We start from the raw sequence: 16,774 nt of genomic DNA, 5'->3' as shown, positions 1-16,774 counted from the left end.
TTCAGATTTTAACCTCCCGGTTTTCATTAGTTAACATATTTTATAATATGTAAAAATGATCAAAGTTAATCAGTGAGGCCTAAGCCATTCATAAGTGCACAGCTGGACAGAGAAGGGGCTTACTTGGAATGAAGGGCGTCTTGTAGAAAGTGGGGTGAGAGGGCAAAGATTATACAGGAAATGTATGTTAAAAAAGAGGAGGAAACCAAACAAATTTAGGGGAAAAAAGTTTATAGCTAGATTGCCTACCAGCATGCCCGTGTTTCTGTCTGTCTTCCACCCTTCCTTCCCTCCCTTACTCTATCCCTCTGTCCTACTTTCAAACATGGCTTCAGTATGTATCCCAAGCTTTGAGTGTGTGGTCCACCTGTCTTGACCTTCTAAACTGGAGACATGCTGCTCCCACCCCATTCCCTGCACATAATTAGAATGAGTCTTATTGTAAAGTATTTCTTGGATCAATTGTTATGGAGCCAAATGTTGGTTACCTTAATCTGCCATCATTAGAACCAGAAACATACCAACTTCCAACAATAATCTGGTTGACAGATTATATAATGAAGAAAAAATCCAGTTTTTTTCTATCTACCATGTTGAAAATGCAGTTTTCTTACTTGAAGGCAAAATTGTGAACAACTATTAACAGTCCACAAAGAATAGTGACAACAAAATCCTAAAAGGTTAAAAAGAGCATACTTAAGTAACTATTCAAAAAAAAAAAAAAAAAAAACACAGGACAAAAGGAGTGGGACAACTTATGACAGAGCTCAACCTCAAGCTTTCCCTTGCTGGTTGATAACACCTTACAAACAGATCAAAGATGGGCTTAAAAGGATTCAGAATAAAGTAAGTACTAGGTCTTGGGAGTTAGCATTAATCTTTAAGGATAAATATTTCGGCCTCATATGTTAAGCCCTGAAGTAAACGGATAATTATTTTGACTGGTATATTATTATATAAGCTTAAATTTGTTGATTAATTTATATATTCTTCATAATTTCTACTATTTCTCCCTGTCTTTAAAATGAAGAGAATGTTATCCATAAACTGTTGAGGTTTTGTCTTTTACCGTGTATTGTAATGCTAAGTGTGGTCCCCCAGTGCAGAAGTATGTAAGTAGATTTGTGACACTGCCACCACATTATTTCTGGTTGGTAAATTGCCAACAGCCAATAGCTGGGCAGAAGAGACATAGGTGGGACTTATGTTTCCAGGGCTTGGGGTCTGAGGAGAAACACAGGAGGAGAAGAAGGTGCAAGAGGAGAGAAGAGAAGCCACCATGGGTTAGGAGTCAAAAAACATGGCCTTGAGGGCTTGCCAGCTGCACTTAAGAGCAGCCCAGATGAAACACAGTAAGCAAGAACTCATGGTTATAGGTAGGAAAGTAGATTCTAATAAAATAGAGGATAGGATTTTGCCCTGCTCTTGTGCTGTTTAAGGCTTATTGTAAATATAAAAGTTGTGTGTGGTTTTTATCCAGGAACTAAATGGTCAAAGATGGGGTAGAACCCCCAGGCTGGTATTAATTTCTACAACAATAAACCTGATAACATGCATTCTTATGTAAATTGTTCTAATGCTATTCTTTTATGAGGAAACTGGAATCTCTCCTTTTGATGTTCCGCAATCATTTAAATGTACATTAACATAGGTGGCTGTACTCTGTAAGCATTACTGAAAAACTTTAATGCTATCTTTGTTTTTATTGGACATTTTATTTATTTACACTTCAGATGTCATCCCCTTTCCCCATTTCTCCTCCCTAGAACTCCTATCCCATCCCCCCTCCTCCTTTTTGCATTTATACCATTTGAATTACATGCAAGTATTCAGATCAGTTCTAGGTTGAGGGTCTAGCAATACAGTAGATGTAAATAGTCAAGAAACAAGCAAGACAATAAACACAAATAGTCAAAGAACAAGAAAAGCACTAAACAAAATCCTGTGAACACTCCCATGATCACAGTTTCTAAGGGCTTATCAGGATGATCAAAATATCTGAGCCAACTTCCCTGTCCTAGCTTCTCAGTCATTTAAGATTCCTCTGTTATAAATTCTCTGTTTACTTGTACACCCCATTTTTTGATTGGGTTGTTTGATTTCTTGGTGGTTAGCTTCTTGAGTTCTTTATATATTTTGGATACTAGCCGTCTATCGGATGTGGGGTTAGTGAAGACTTTTTCTCAATCTGTAGGCTGCCAGTCTGTCCTACTGGCTATGTCCTTTGCTTTACAGAAGCTTTCCAGCTTCATGAGGTCCCATTTATCAATTGATCTTAGAGCTTGAGCCATTAGAGTTCTGTTTAAGAAATTTCTTGCTGTGGCAATGAGTTCGAGGCTCTTTCCCACTTTCTCTTCTATTAGATTCAGTGCATCTGGTTGTATGTTGAGGTCCTTGATCCACTTGGACTTGGGCTTTGTGCAAGGTGACAAAAATGGATCTATTTTCATTTTTCTACATACAGATTGCCATTTAGACCAGCACCATTTATTGAAGATGCTTTCTTTTTTCCACTGTATATTTTTGGCTTCTTTGTTAAAGATCAAATGTCCATAAATGTGTGGGTAACAATATTTACATTAAAAAATAAGTAAATAATTTCCCCTTCTATTTGGGTTACTTTGCATCCAACATCAAAAGGGGATTTATAGAAGGTTTTATAACTGTAACATTTCTCCTAAATAAATTACTTGAATACCAGAACCTAGAGAATACCAATTAGTCTGATAACTATGGAAGCAGCTAGGTGGCTAATGGGCAGGTGGGTACATATAACATAGATATTGGGACAAAGGTAATTTACATCCCGAGTAAAGTGATGGGTATTTCACCACAAGACTTGCAATGGATTATAATGAAAAACTTATTAATTGTTCACTTCTGGAATTCTTCATTAAATATTTTCATGCTGTAATCAGCTACAGGTAACTGGAATCTTGCAAAGGGAAAATATAGATAAGGGGAAATGATTACACCACACTAACACAGATACCTTAGAAAAGGAAGAGGTAGCATAGCATAAAATGTCTAGAATACAGTGTAAGACACACAGACTAAGCAAAAGTCACCCAAGTACAAAAACAGATAAACTAGTAAAGAATACAAACTAGAACTACATCTACACACACATCCACACACACACACACACACACACACACACACACACACCACTGTGCTGTTGAAGAAGGCAGTTTAAGTCAGTGAGGGAAAGGCAGGCTTTTAATGAATGTTGACAATAAGACTGGGCAACTGTTCAGGAAAAGACAAAATTGGGTCCACATATCAAAAATGGATTCAACAAATTAAGGATATATAAGAAAATTGAAATAATTAAAAAAAACTAGAAAGCAATGTAAGTGAAGTATTCTTTAAACTCACTATGTAAACTGGAATTTTGTGATTCAAAATTCAACATCAATAAAGATTATATAGTAAAGTAAAAGTATTGCAAACAAAATCTCTGATAGCAAACTTTAAAAATTGATGAAATTAACATACTGTAAGGGTATCTTTGTGCCATATGTCACAGATGAAATGCTGGGGTCAGAATGTATTTGGGACATGAGTTAACTGAGAAATGGATGTGTTACCCTGGTCAGCACTTAAATAGTCTGAGAAATCCTGAGTAATAAAAACAAGAATAAAACTGGGTAATGGCACCTAGGAAATAACAAACAGGGAGAGGGGGACAGCTTTTCAATTAAGAAGAACACCAAGTAATGAATAAGAAAGACCAGAAAAGTTACTCATGTGCAAACACTAAAGTAATAATTTTATAAAATTTCCTGATGAGTTAGAAAGTTCATGGTTGAAACATACTCAGGAAAAGAAAATATTACATAGCTATAAAATTATATGTCCCAAAGTATTTTACTAACCTCACCTAAATATTTAAAATAATACTAATGTGGATTTGGAGTATAGCTCAGTTCTACTACAGACACTGAGAATGCAAAAAGACCACCAAGTAAGCAAGTACACCTACACAATGAAATAACTTAGCATATATCACCTCCAAAGGGTGATCCAAGAAACAGCACAATAAGACGTATCAGTAATAAGACAGGACACCCTTGATATGTCACACTGAATAGATTCCATCACTTCCCCAACAATCTTGTTCAGAATGTGTGACCACATTCTAATGTAAGAGCAGACCAATAGAACAGAAGAACACTCTGCTTCTTGTAAATGTTCAGGTCATAAAAGGTCAGGAGGTACTGAAGGCTTAGCAGAGACAGAGAGACAGCCATGACAAGGCAATAGTCTACCAGCCAGTGTGGTATCCTTGATTGCACCTCTGAAAAGAAGCAGGGATTAGTGGCAATGAGGATGGAATTCAAATATGGCTGTGAAGCTATTGGCGGGATTATTTAAGGTTTTCATGACTGTTATGTGAGATACTGACATTAGGGAGAGCTGAACGGCATCTGAGAACTCTATACCAGTCATAGACATTTTTGTTACAATCAGGTGAATTCTAAGAAACCTCTGGTGAAAAGAATGTATGTCAGCAATTGGTAAAAGTACTGTTGCTATGGCAACATCCTACTGTTAGAATTCATCAGGTTATGCAATTAAACCAGTATTGGTGAAAAGAATGTATGTCAGCAATTGGTAAAAGTACTGTTGCTATGGCAACATCCTACTGTTAGAATGCATCAGGTTATGCAATTAAACCAGTATTATTATATTTATATCATATCTCAATAGTGCCAAAAATCTTGCTGTTAATTAAAATTTTGTTTTTTTAATGTGTTGGGTTGCAACAATAATAAAGCAGAATAAAAAAGAGATACCAAATAGGAATGGTTCCGTGTGATCTTACCAGGTTAATTAGTTGTGTATGAACCACATCTTCTACCAAAACTGCTGTTTCATGGAGAGGCCTCCTAGCATCACCTAATGAAAACCTGCAGGAGAAATAAAACACACCACTATTAAGGATACAGACCAGGTACAACAAATAATTAATATATACTTCTCATTGTAAGGATCAACTGTATAAAAGAGGCAATAGCTGGGCGGTGGTGGCGCACGCCTTTAATCCCAGCACTTGGGAGGCAGAGGCAGGTGGATTTCTGAGTGTGAGGCCAGCCTGGTCTACAGAGTGAGTTCCAGGACAGCCAGGACTATACAGAGAGACCCTGTCTTGAAAAACAAAACAAAACAAAACAAAACAAAATTTAAAAAAAGAGGCAATAAATTGCTCTTTCAAACAATCCAACAGTGCGCACTTACTTCTAGACTAAGAAAACAAATACCTTGTTTATAAAGTATAACTTCCCAAGAAAGCATATTATTATCTGCACTTCTTGTTTACAGAGTATTGTAAAAGGTGATATACTCTGTCAAAATGCAATGTAGAACTTCACTTCTCAATACACATGGTAGGAAGCTCACAATTTTACTCCCATGGCTCACAGCCATCACTCCAGCTCCAGGGGATCCAAGCCCTCCAGCCTCTGATAGTATCTGCACTCTTGGGTTGATACTCACAAACTGATAAACATGCATACACTTAACGTTTAAAAAAATGATAAAAAAAATTTTGAAAATGGAAAATACCACCAACCATAGCACAATATGAGTATCAAATATCCATGTAACAAATCTACAACTGTAAATATACGAGCAGACCAACAGTAACGTAAGATATAAAATGGGTAATTCAAGAATACAGAAAATTGTTTAAATATGAAAATGGTATAATTTATGACCTCCAACTACATACAAGCAGAATATAAATAATGATTTATAGTTTTTGTTATAGCATCTGTTTATTAGATATGCAGACTATCACCCTCTTAATGAACACTTGAAACTACATAATGAACTGAAGTCTTACTTAAAGTCCACATTAGCAGAAGATAACTAAACTCTTCAAGCATGATGAGAAGATTGACTCTCACTTGAAGAGAACAGTGGTCCTTATATTTGTATTTAAGGCATATACTTAACTCACAAAAATCTACAACCTGGAGTAAACTAGCATAGATTTCAGGCATAGGAAAGAATGTACAGATCCCATAAAAGGCAGGAAAAACATTTGAAGAACCAAAATGAAGGTGAGAAACCAGTCCCAATAGTCCTGATACTTATCATGGCAACTAGGAAACTATCTTTCCAATGCCCCTTGCCCACCAAGTCTCAGCACAAAAAAGATCAAAGAAATGAATCTTCCACAAGAATTCATCAGTACTTGATGTACAAGGCTGTACATGACAACATACATGGTAGTACAAGGCTGTAATTTTAGCACTCAAAAAGCAGAAGCAGAAGGATCACTCAGTTTCAAGGCCAGCACAGGCTAGAGACTAAAGTCAATGTCAGTCTGGGCTATACACAGAGAACTTGTCTCAAACAAAACAATAAAAACAACAACACACAAACAAAACAACAAAAAACAAGAAAAGAATGATTTGATATTATTCCCATGAATAATATATCAAGGACCATTACTATATATACTACAAAATAAATCATCATGAATGAGTTAGCAGGACAGTTGGTCATAGAATAAGACCTACACACACCAAAATAATTAAACAATAATTAAGTAGTAACTATATGGTTCATGCTCTAGGACATACCAATAATCCCAGAACAAAGACTGCTATGCAAATGCAAGTTTAAGGGCAGCCTGGGCTACAAAGCAGATCACTCATCTCATTTGAATATTTGCTCCTAATTTTGCACACCCTGATTAAAAAGAGAGGAGAACTGGGTATGCTGGAATTGATAAGCTACTAGAAAAAGGTAGCAGAGGGCTAAAATATGTTGATAAGTTTTTGGCAGACAAGTGAGCCAATGACCAAAGAACTCAAGGTACATGAGTAGTACATGACGTAGCCAAGAACCAAGTCTAGGAGATGAGAACCAGAAGCTCTGTTGTGGGAATGTGTCCTAGGATGCTTGCTGAGTTGTGTTCAGTAGTTACACTGGCTATAGATGTTAATGTACACAATGTCCTGCCTTATGCTGATGCTGTGTTTAACACTTTTTTTTCCTTAGCTCTGGTCCTCTGGGGCATTGCCATATGTCAGGTAATATATTACTTTGTAATAGACACAGTGTGACAACTGCTTGGTTTAAGGAAGGTTTGGATGACTTTCAGTCTCCTCCACCACGTTTCCTTCTTACCTTCTAGGCCCTCAATTGAGCATACTTTTAAAGGCTGCATGTCACTAAGTCTCGGTATTTCTGATCTACTGCTTGCAAAGGCTGCTCTCCTAAACCAAATTAGCCCCATCTCTCTCCTTTCACTTTTTCCACCAGAGAGATTTTTAACCCAGAGACAAACTCAAAGACCTGCACAATGGACTCTTACATATATCCTAGAGATATCTCGACAGCATCTTAGTGCCTGTGCTCTCTTTCTCTCTCAAACTCATACTTTACACATACATCCTTATCGATGTCTATTTTTTTAAGCCACGAATATGCACTGAGTAATGTGCATGTGAGGGTGTTATTGTATGCGCTGAGTCATGGAAACCTATAGCTCTCTAAGCCGCCATCACTGCTCCTGTCTTCTGCCTCCAGGGGAAATGTTCTGTATTTAAGTAGAATTCTGTTTCTTTTGTGATTTCCAAACATAAAGCTTAGTTGAAAATACAAAATCCTACTTTCAAAACTATGAAGCATTATGTTCAAAAGTTTTGTTTTGTTTGCTAAAGGATATCTTAAAAAAAAAAAAAACAGCTTGACATTATTTACATAGGCTTCAAACTTGATTGCTTAAAGTACACAATTTTATTTTTAAGTAAACTTACAGAGTAGTGTGCCCATCTATAAAATCTAGTTTTAGGACTTTTGCTAGTGCCCCCAAAACCTTATATCTCTTGACAATAACCTCTATTCTCATCCCCAGCTCAGGGCAAACTATGAAAAGATCTAGTTGAGATCATCAGACTTCAGGTTTCCCTTCCTGGTTCAACATTCCTCATTTCTTAGCATGTGAGTCTGTTGTACAGCCATTCCTCAGCATTGAAACGGGCCTTCCTGGAGAGAGAAGAGAGGGTGCTATACCCAACCAGGCCAAATGACCTGAGAGAGAAGATTCACAAGGCTGCATAAGCAGACAAGCCTTGAGGCTCTAGTCCTAGAACTGCCTGTGTACTGTGCAGAGAGTGCCAGAGAGTGGTTTTCTTGGGCAATTACTGACACAGCTGCCTAGGACCTTAGTAAGCTCTCAGATTCAGCAACCTAGACTCAGTGGATTTTTTCTTTGCTCTATAGTCAGTGCCCTTGCTAGAGTAAACAGATATCTTTTGTTATCTCCCTAAGTAAATGCTACAGCCTTGGGGAGATTATCCCAAAGACCATGGTCATTTTAAGTTTAATCACAGTAGTATAGTATTCTCTTGGCTATATATTAAGACCTAAGTTTTGATTTGAATAGAAAACTTATCTTACCAGTTTTTAATAAATAAACAACAATAGCAACAAAGCAGCTCCCTAACCTATAGGGTAAACAAATCAAATCTAGACAACAGATCACACAATTAACATTTCAGTGGCCTGTGAAGAACTGAAGTAGCTTCAGGTCTGTTTTTGAGCTAGTTTGCCATCTTCTCTTGTCTATAAGGGTATCATGTCATATGACATGGGATATTCTGCTGAAATTTCTACGTTCTTCCATAGCGTTACCCCATATACAAACTATCTTATGTACTGTGAACCCACTCAAGTCCCTACATAATTCAAGAGCCAGAGTTTCCTAGAGATTGGTAAATGTAAAGTGTTTATTGTGAGTGGTGGTGCATACCTTTAATCCTAGGGCTCAGTAGGCAGGGGCTGGTTCTGAGTTCAAGTTAGACGGGTCTACATTAAGACCTTGTCTCAAAATTAATGAAAACTGTAAAAATACTATAAAAACTGAGCACCTATAGAAGAGTTTCCTGACTAAACTCAACCTTCTCACAACATTTTTAGAAGCAAAGCAAAATTATGCCAAAAGCCTAACTTAATTATACTTCTTATAAAAAATACCAGATAATAATTTATATCAATATTTAATTAATAAGAATCTTATGCCTAGTTTTCCCCCTGAGAATTCTATTCACAGAAGTCAAAAGTATTAGTCCAGCACAATACAAGAGCGTGTAAATGAAACCATAAATAAACACTGCAAAGTCATGGTAGAATCACGAAAGATATGTGAAAATTAATTGTGCAAATATCTGTGACTGCCAAAAGGAAAATGCATAATATATTCCAGTTGTACTGCATAATATATTCCATTTGCTTATTCAGAAAAGGATTCAATTTAAATCATGAAGCATACAAGACAACTGTCTTTATAGACTATGTAAACTAGACAATGATCAGTCACTTTTGTTCAGAGAAAATAAAGAAAACATTTATCTCTAGTCTCAACAATATTCCTCAAATCAAAATGGAATTTAGTATACCCAGAAAAATGCCGTTTCAATTTATTCTCCAGAACATGTATAAAAAAGTGATGACATGAGAAAGATGTTAAGATATAATTACATGTTATGATTCTGTTGAGAATAAACACATAGCATACAATAAATGATCTTTTGGGTTCACTTTAGATTATAGACCAGAATTTCAAATTTTGGTATGTGTAAATAACTTTTTATGCAAGTCTACACAAACTATCATTATAAATCATATATTAGAATGTAGCATTGAAAGCTTCATCTGTTCTTTAACGATGAACATATGAGGGTATCGAAATATACTAAAAATACCATTAAAAGATATTGACTCTTGGTATCTGCAGAGCACTAGTTAGAGGTTTCACATAAATACAATTAAAGTCCTCATGTAAAAGAGGACAATACTGACACAAAGCCTCAATACACCCTTTTGTGAGATTAGCTCCTACAATATGAATGCTACATAATGAGTTATTATACAGTATTGTTTAGGAACTGACGGGCAGAGTCTAAAGATGAATCCATAGATATTAAACCCATAAATGTGGAGGGCCAAGAGTCCTGTGTACCTAGCAACCACTAGACTACATGTATAAGCATCATCACAGATACCAACTTTGAGGTAATGTACTAATAATGACACGTCAGCATACTAAATCAAAATGTGGGTGAGAACCTATACTATTATTTCTTTTGTCATAATTATTAATAACATTTATTCTTCCATTCCAGGTCTAGATTGTGCAAGGGTACGTATTCAATGGAGCGCATCAGTGGGATCTGCATTCCCAGTATTCTTACAAGCTATAACTTAACTACTTTACACTACGGTGTTTCATCAAAACCTTAGACACTTAGGCTATTCCAATGTCTACCATGAGAAAACTGAATGAGGTAAAAGATGATGTGAGCATAATCCAAACTGAGTGCTTACAGTAGGCTTTTGGATGACTTTTTGACAACTAAATATGGGCCATGTGGAAATGCCAATCTGTGTAATGAACATAGCAGCTGAACTCACAAAGGTGACAGGGAACAGCAGTGGAAGGCCAACGCCGCTCACATTATTAATCATGGACAGGAATCTAAATGAGGCAAAAAACTATCTCTCAGGACAAATGTAAATGAATGGCTTATTTCTACTCAGTTGAGCTTGGGGCCTGGAGAGAGCGCAACAGTTAACAGCTAGCAGCAAGCCTGAGGGTAGATGCTAAAAGCCTCTGTAGCACCCACAAAGACCTGGTGGGTGTGGCATCACTCTTTAGTCCCAGCCCTAGGGGAGACACAGGGGTCCTGGGGCAGGATAGATAGTTAGACTAAGATAAACAAGAGAGCTCTGTATTCAGAGAAAGGCCCTGCCTCAGAACAGGTGGAGAACAATAAAAGAAGACAGCCAGTGTTAACCTCAGGCTTACACATTTGCACACTACACACAAAACAAAAACTCCAAATGGTTGTATGTTTACTACATGAAATTCATCTGTTTTTTTTTTTAAAGTCATAGAAATACATTGTAAAAATTCATATTATGGAGCTGGAGAGACGGCTCAGTGGTTAAGAGCACTGACTGCTCTTCCGGAGGTCCTGAGTTCAATTCCCAGCAACCACATGGTGGCTCACAACCATCTGTAATGGGATCTGAGTATACCATAGCTATCTCAGACTCACATACATAATATACTCATATACTCATATACATAAAATAAATAAAACCTTTAAAAAAGTAAAATTATGCAGTTAAAGAATCATGGTGCGATTATATGTAAATCACATAGACACTTAAAAGAAATTCAGAGTAGATGACTGTGGGTAGAGAGGTGGAATGTGAAACAGGGCTGGGGCTGGAGTGACTATTATTAGTATTCCGTCTAAACTCCACCTCTACAGTTACTTGGCAACAGCCAGGTATGCTCCTCCCAACAGTTACCTGGCAACAGCCAGGTAGGCTAGCCCACTATAAAAAGGGCTGCTTGCCCCCTCTTCTCTCTCTTAATCTCTTACTCTCTTGATCTCTTGCCTCTAGCTCCTCTCTGTCCCCTCGCCCCTGCCCTTTCCCTTCCCCCTCTCTCCACGTGGTCATGGCCAGCCTCTAGTTCTCTGCTCCTCTACTTCTCTACTCTCTCTCTCTGCCTCTACTACCCTCCTGGCCCCCCTCCCCATGCCCTCAATAAACTCTATTCTATACTATACCTGTGTGTGACTGGTCACTCAGGGGAAAGAGAAGCCTCTGCATGGGCCCGCTGAGACATCCCCTTTCCATACCTCTCCACACACCCACAGAACATACTCTTTATCTCTTTATCTTTTTATAAACACTTCAACTATAGCCTCTCAAGTAGGGGTCTTAAAGCACTTAGCGAGTGCAGGTCAGAAGGAAGGGCTTATAAAGAGAAGGACATGACCAAGTTTGGATAACCTGCTAATAATAAAATTTTCCCCTAGTTAAAAATATCAATTAGTTACACTTAATGGTAGCTCATCCTGTAATCCCACCACTAAAAAAGCTAAAAGAAAGCTAAAAGAAGAGAATTACTATGAGGTAAAGATTAGTCTGGGCTGCATAGTAAGTCCAATAAAGCTTTGGCTATATAGTAATATTCTTTCTCAAAGCAAACAAAAAATAATTAAGCCAGTTGGTGGTGGAGCACACTTTTAATTCCAGCACTTGGAAGACAAAGTCAGGACCCTAAGCCTATATACAGAGAAATCCTACCTCAAAAACAAAATAACAACAACAAACCCAAATATATATACATAAACACATACACACAGACACAAACCCTCCCACACACATATTTTTTAAATTACCTTTATTAAAAAAAAAAACACTTAACTGCAGAAATTCTACAACAGGTAAACCACATAGCCAATAAATGTATAATAATACAGGTATTACAGAGATTAAAATTTGACTAGGAAATGGGTTAATTAGGTATGTGAGTATTATATTGAGGATATAAATTTTCTTTGCAGCTTAATATATCAATATCTTTCCTATTCTATAAGTAGAGGATAAGCAAAAAAAGGTCTCAGAAGATCTCAAAGTTTCAGAAGCTCTGAGGTCTTCCTCTGACACGCCAAAGATTTGTTTGCAGCTCACAAGTAAGGGAGTAACTAGAGTTCCTTACTGTCAACATGTTTCCTTTCTCCAGCTGGTTAGAGACTCCCTTACCCATTACAGAGAAAAATACTTGTTCAGCTCTGAGGGAACAGTATGTGGCCTTATGCCCTGGGGCCAAGAGGTATCCAGGACATAACTGAATGTGAACAATTTGTCTCTTGAGGTATTTATATAGAACCAGGATATCAGCCAACTTCCAGTCTCTCTGCTCCAGAACCTCCTCCTCCTCACACACTTCCACACTTCATTAGTATAGGTGGTGTCCAACCATGTCTTTGACAGCCACATAACAGAAAGCAGAGTCCAGTATTTCATATTAGATTAATTGTCCATAAGCTGTTAATTCATTCTACACTAAATGCACACTGCTCATTTCTACCTACTGATTTCCCCCTTGTAAAGTCTTAGTTAAAAAAATCAAGCAAGCAAGCAAGCAGGGCAGTGGTGTAGCACACCATTAATCCCAGCACTTAGGAAGAAGAGGCAGGTGAATCTCTGAGTTCAAGGCCAGCCTGATCTACAAAGCAAGTTCCTGGACAGCCAGGGCTGTTACACGGAGAAATGCTGTCTCAAGACAAAACAAAACAATAACAACAAAGTAAAAATGAAGTTTCCTTTTCAAAAGTAAATTAAGAAGCATGCTCGAGTGAAGAAATGATGTGCTCTACGTATGTAGGGTCAACCTCAAAGGAGAATAGGCAACAGCAGTGCTTCCTGCTACTATATCTTCATATAGGTGTTACTTTTACCAGGCTGTTAAAACTAGTCTATAATAATCTATTCCAAACATGGGGTAAAGGAGAGGTGAGGATCAGCAAGGGAGAAGAAAACTATCAATGCTCTCGGTAATGTTTTCAATACATGTTATAAGAATAACACACAACATAAAAAATGCTGGTTTAATTCAGCGCAACTATTTTAAATTTAAAAACATGCAGGACTTAAATAGCTTCTTTAAAAGTGCAATTTAATAATGATTTTACACCACCATTAGAATACAGACAAACATTTTATGTGATATTGATTTAAATGCCTCTCTTAATTTGCTTTCCCTGGGAAGAATGGGCTCTACAGGTACAGAAATCACCCTACACATTTGCCTGGCACCCAGGTTTATTAGCAGCTCTTGAGAACGAATGTTTTAATAATAAATGTGTTCTGAAACGCCAACTCTACTGGCACAGAAGCTCATTGCATTGTATAAGCATTGGGTATACTCAATTTTAGTGTGTGACATTTTCAATTATTTCAAAGGTTTTTTTTTTTTTTTTTTTCCTAATAAAAGGGAGGATCACTGAAGAAATTCCCTGTTAACCCACCCCTGGATAAAGACCTGGCAAATTAACCACTGTGGAGAAAAGCATTATTCTTTCCCAGGGATGAGCTAAGTGACTCTCCAATATCAAGTGGTAAATCCTAAAAACATACACACAAAACAACAGTGAACAGACTGAGAAGGTTGTGTGTGTGTGTGTCTCTATGTGTATGCGTGCACAGCACACATGTGTATGTCTACATGTGTGTGTTTGTAACATTGTGTAAATGTAACAATAATATCTAAAGAAAAAGAAGACAGGAATCTGAGAGGGGACACCTTTAGAGGGTCTGAAGGGAGGGGGTCTGAGGTAATTACTATAAATGAAAATAAAAGAAGAAATAAAATTAAAATAAAAAGATTTGGGGGCTGTAAAATGTATGTAATTGTAATATAATATAAATGCAAAAGCAGAAACTCATTTAAAAATAGAATAAACCACAACACAGGTAACTAAAACAATTTGGGTATAAGAGTAGTCTTTCTGTTATGCAAAATGGTATTATTTCTAAGTTATGAAGACAAAACAATTAGGAGTATTGTTGAAAGTTCATAGGATAAATTTTTTAATTCTAAGCAGTATATTTTCTGTTTAAATTCCATTTAGACTATTATTTCAGACCCAATGAACTGTCTATAAATTCCAAGTTCTCGAATGTGTCACTGATACAATTGAGCATATACACTATAAACATATTAGGTTTTAGATAATATGTTAAACATCCCCTCATTAGCTAAATTTTATGACTATATAAGTAAATTCCAAAAGTTTACCTAGCAATAATGAAATAAGTCCTGTTTTCTAATTAGGTGCCCAGATAAAAATGTTCACTACATACATCTGTGTACACACTTGTATACATATACCAAAATCTATATAGAAGTTTAATTCATCTTACTAATATCCCCTGCTGCAACCTTGAATAAAGCCAATCCCTTGGCCTCTATGCAGTCTGGGCATTCCCAAGGACTTGCACAAGGCTTGCTTTCAGTCTAACATAAACTGTTTTGAGACAACTGAATATGAAATTCTAGAAGAATACGTTTTAAATTATCGACTTTTAAAATATATTATTACATTATTTAAAAGTTGTTTTCATGGGTGAGGGAAAAAGCTGTTGTTACAATTCAGGGGTCATTTATTCATTCACTTTTCTGGAACAGGGTCATAAAGTCTTTGTTGCAAACACAGAGCCCACCGTAGCACCAAAGCTGCAATGCATGAGTAGACGCAGTCATGGTCTGGTTCAGCTGTGTGAATGGACTCTGAAACCCAAATGGGAACTGGTAGAGATCATGAAATACTACTCTCCTTTTGTAAGTCCCCTAAGAAGTTAAAACTGTGAAGAACAGAAGATGCCTTCTTAGTTAAACAGGCTCGGCAAAAAGAGGTAGCTCTACTGGACAGTTCTGTGTTAACTTGACACAAGCTACAGTTTTTTTTTTTTTTTAGAAGAGAGAGCCTCAACTGAGAAAACACCTGACACTGGTTGCAACCTGCAGTGACTTTTCTTGGTTGATGGTTGATGTGAACTGGCCCAGTTCACTGTGGGAAGGGGCACTGCTGGGCAGGTGGTCCTAGGTGCTCTTAGAAAGCAAACTGAGCAAGCCATGCAGAGCAAGCCATGAAACAGCACTTCTCCATGGCATCTATTTTGTTTCAGTTGCTGCCTCAAGTTCTTGCCCTGACCGCCCTTCAGAATGGACTGTAAAGCTATAAGGTGAAATAACATGTTTCCTCCCCAAGTTATTAATTGTCAAGGTGTTTATCATAGGAACAGAAACCAAAATAAGACAAGTGGTACTCAAAATATGACCATCCTGGACATAGGATCTTTACAAAGGAAATAAATTTAAAACAATGACATTAAAGTAAGTTCTAATACAATATAGTGAGCACCCTGATTAAAAGGGGAAATTGTACAAGAGACACACAGATGGAAAAGTAACATAAGCACTTAAGAGAAAACCAGGTCGCTGGTGTCAAACTGCTGAAAGCCGAAGAATGTAAGAACCTGGATCAGAAAGAGACAGGAAGAACATCAGCTTCTGCCTCAAAGACTCTACACTTACTTATTTTTACTTTTTTGAAACAGAATCTCATGTAGCCCGGGCTGGCCTAGAAGTTGCTATATAGCCAGACAAACATGTGGTTGAATTCCTGTACCTAATGCCTCCAAGTCATGAATACAGGGATTACAGACGTGTGCCACCATAGATGGCTGACATCTAAACCCTCAGACTGTGGAAAATAAACTGCCGTTGTCTCACAGTCTTGAAACTTTGCTAAAGAAGCCCTAGGAAACAGTACAGAAGCAGATCAGAGTAATCTAACACTACAGGACTCAAACACATCTGTCATTATTTAATGACGAAGTAATAAATAAAATGTGCCATAGACTTCACATAGTTGTGAAGCTAAAATTAAGTCAACTTTCTTTATATGATACAGCTATGAACTAAGCCTCTTTTTATGCCCCCAAAACACGTGTGCTAATAGGCGGAAGGAAAGACAAAAGGCCTATTTACCCATCTTGTCTTGGTGTAAAACAGAAACATCCTGAACAGGAGTTGCCTCAGTTACTAGGTCCTGGATCTTCAAGATCCAAAGTGTACCATGGGGCAGTAAGTCTAGTAGGTCCTGAGTGAGTCCAGCAATGATTCTAAGAATGCCTTCTTTCCAAATGGAAGGAACACAAGCAAATGAAACGTTCATTTAGATCCATGTCACTCTTGCTTTCTTTTTTGTGATTTTCACATGAAGAAAAAAAAGAACAGCCTGGGGAGATGGCTCATCAGGTAAGAGTACGTGCTCTGAAAACACATGAATCCAAGTTCGAAATCTCTGCTTCCACCCAAAAGCTGGCCATCTGCATGAGTGCCTGTCAACCCTAGTGTTGGGGGACAGAGCGAAGTGGATCCCAGCTC

The 16,774-nt window shown here is 37.4% G+C and overlaps 1 protein-coding gene across 3 annotated transcripts in view; it reads right to left on the bottom strand.

The window, feature by feature from the left end:
• The window catches only part of Supt3h (SPT3 homolog, SAGA and STAGA complex component), a 319,869-nt gene that overhangs the window by 175,430 nt on the left and 127,665 nt on the right, over positions 1-16,774 (bottom strand). For all 3 annotated transcript variants that reach the window (XM_076915253.1, XM_034521570.2, XM_076915254.1), the window contains one exon: positions 4,829-4,913. In XM_076915253.1, the coding sequence (XP_076771368.1) occupies positions 4,829-4,913 (85 nt within the window). The remainder of the gene's footprint in view (positions 1-4,828; positions 4,914-16,774) is intronic.

Source organism: Arvicanthis niloticus, chromosome 17, assembly GCF_011762505.2.
Source record: "Arvicanthis niloticus isolate mArvNil1 chromosome 17, mArvNil1.pat.X, whole genome shotgun sequence".
In the NCBI taxonomy this organism is placed as follows: domain Eukaryota; kingdom Metazoa; phylum Chordata; class Mammalia; order Rodentia; family Muridae; genus Arvicanthis; species Arvicanthis niloticus.
The sequence above is the reverse complement of the archived record's forward strand: the minus strand, read 5'-3'. Positions and strand labels throughout refer to the sequence as shown.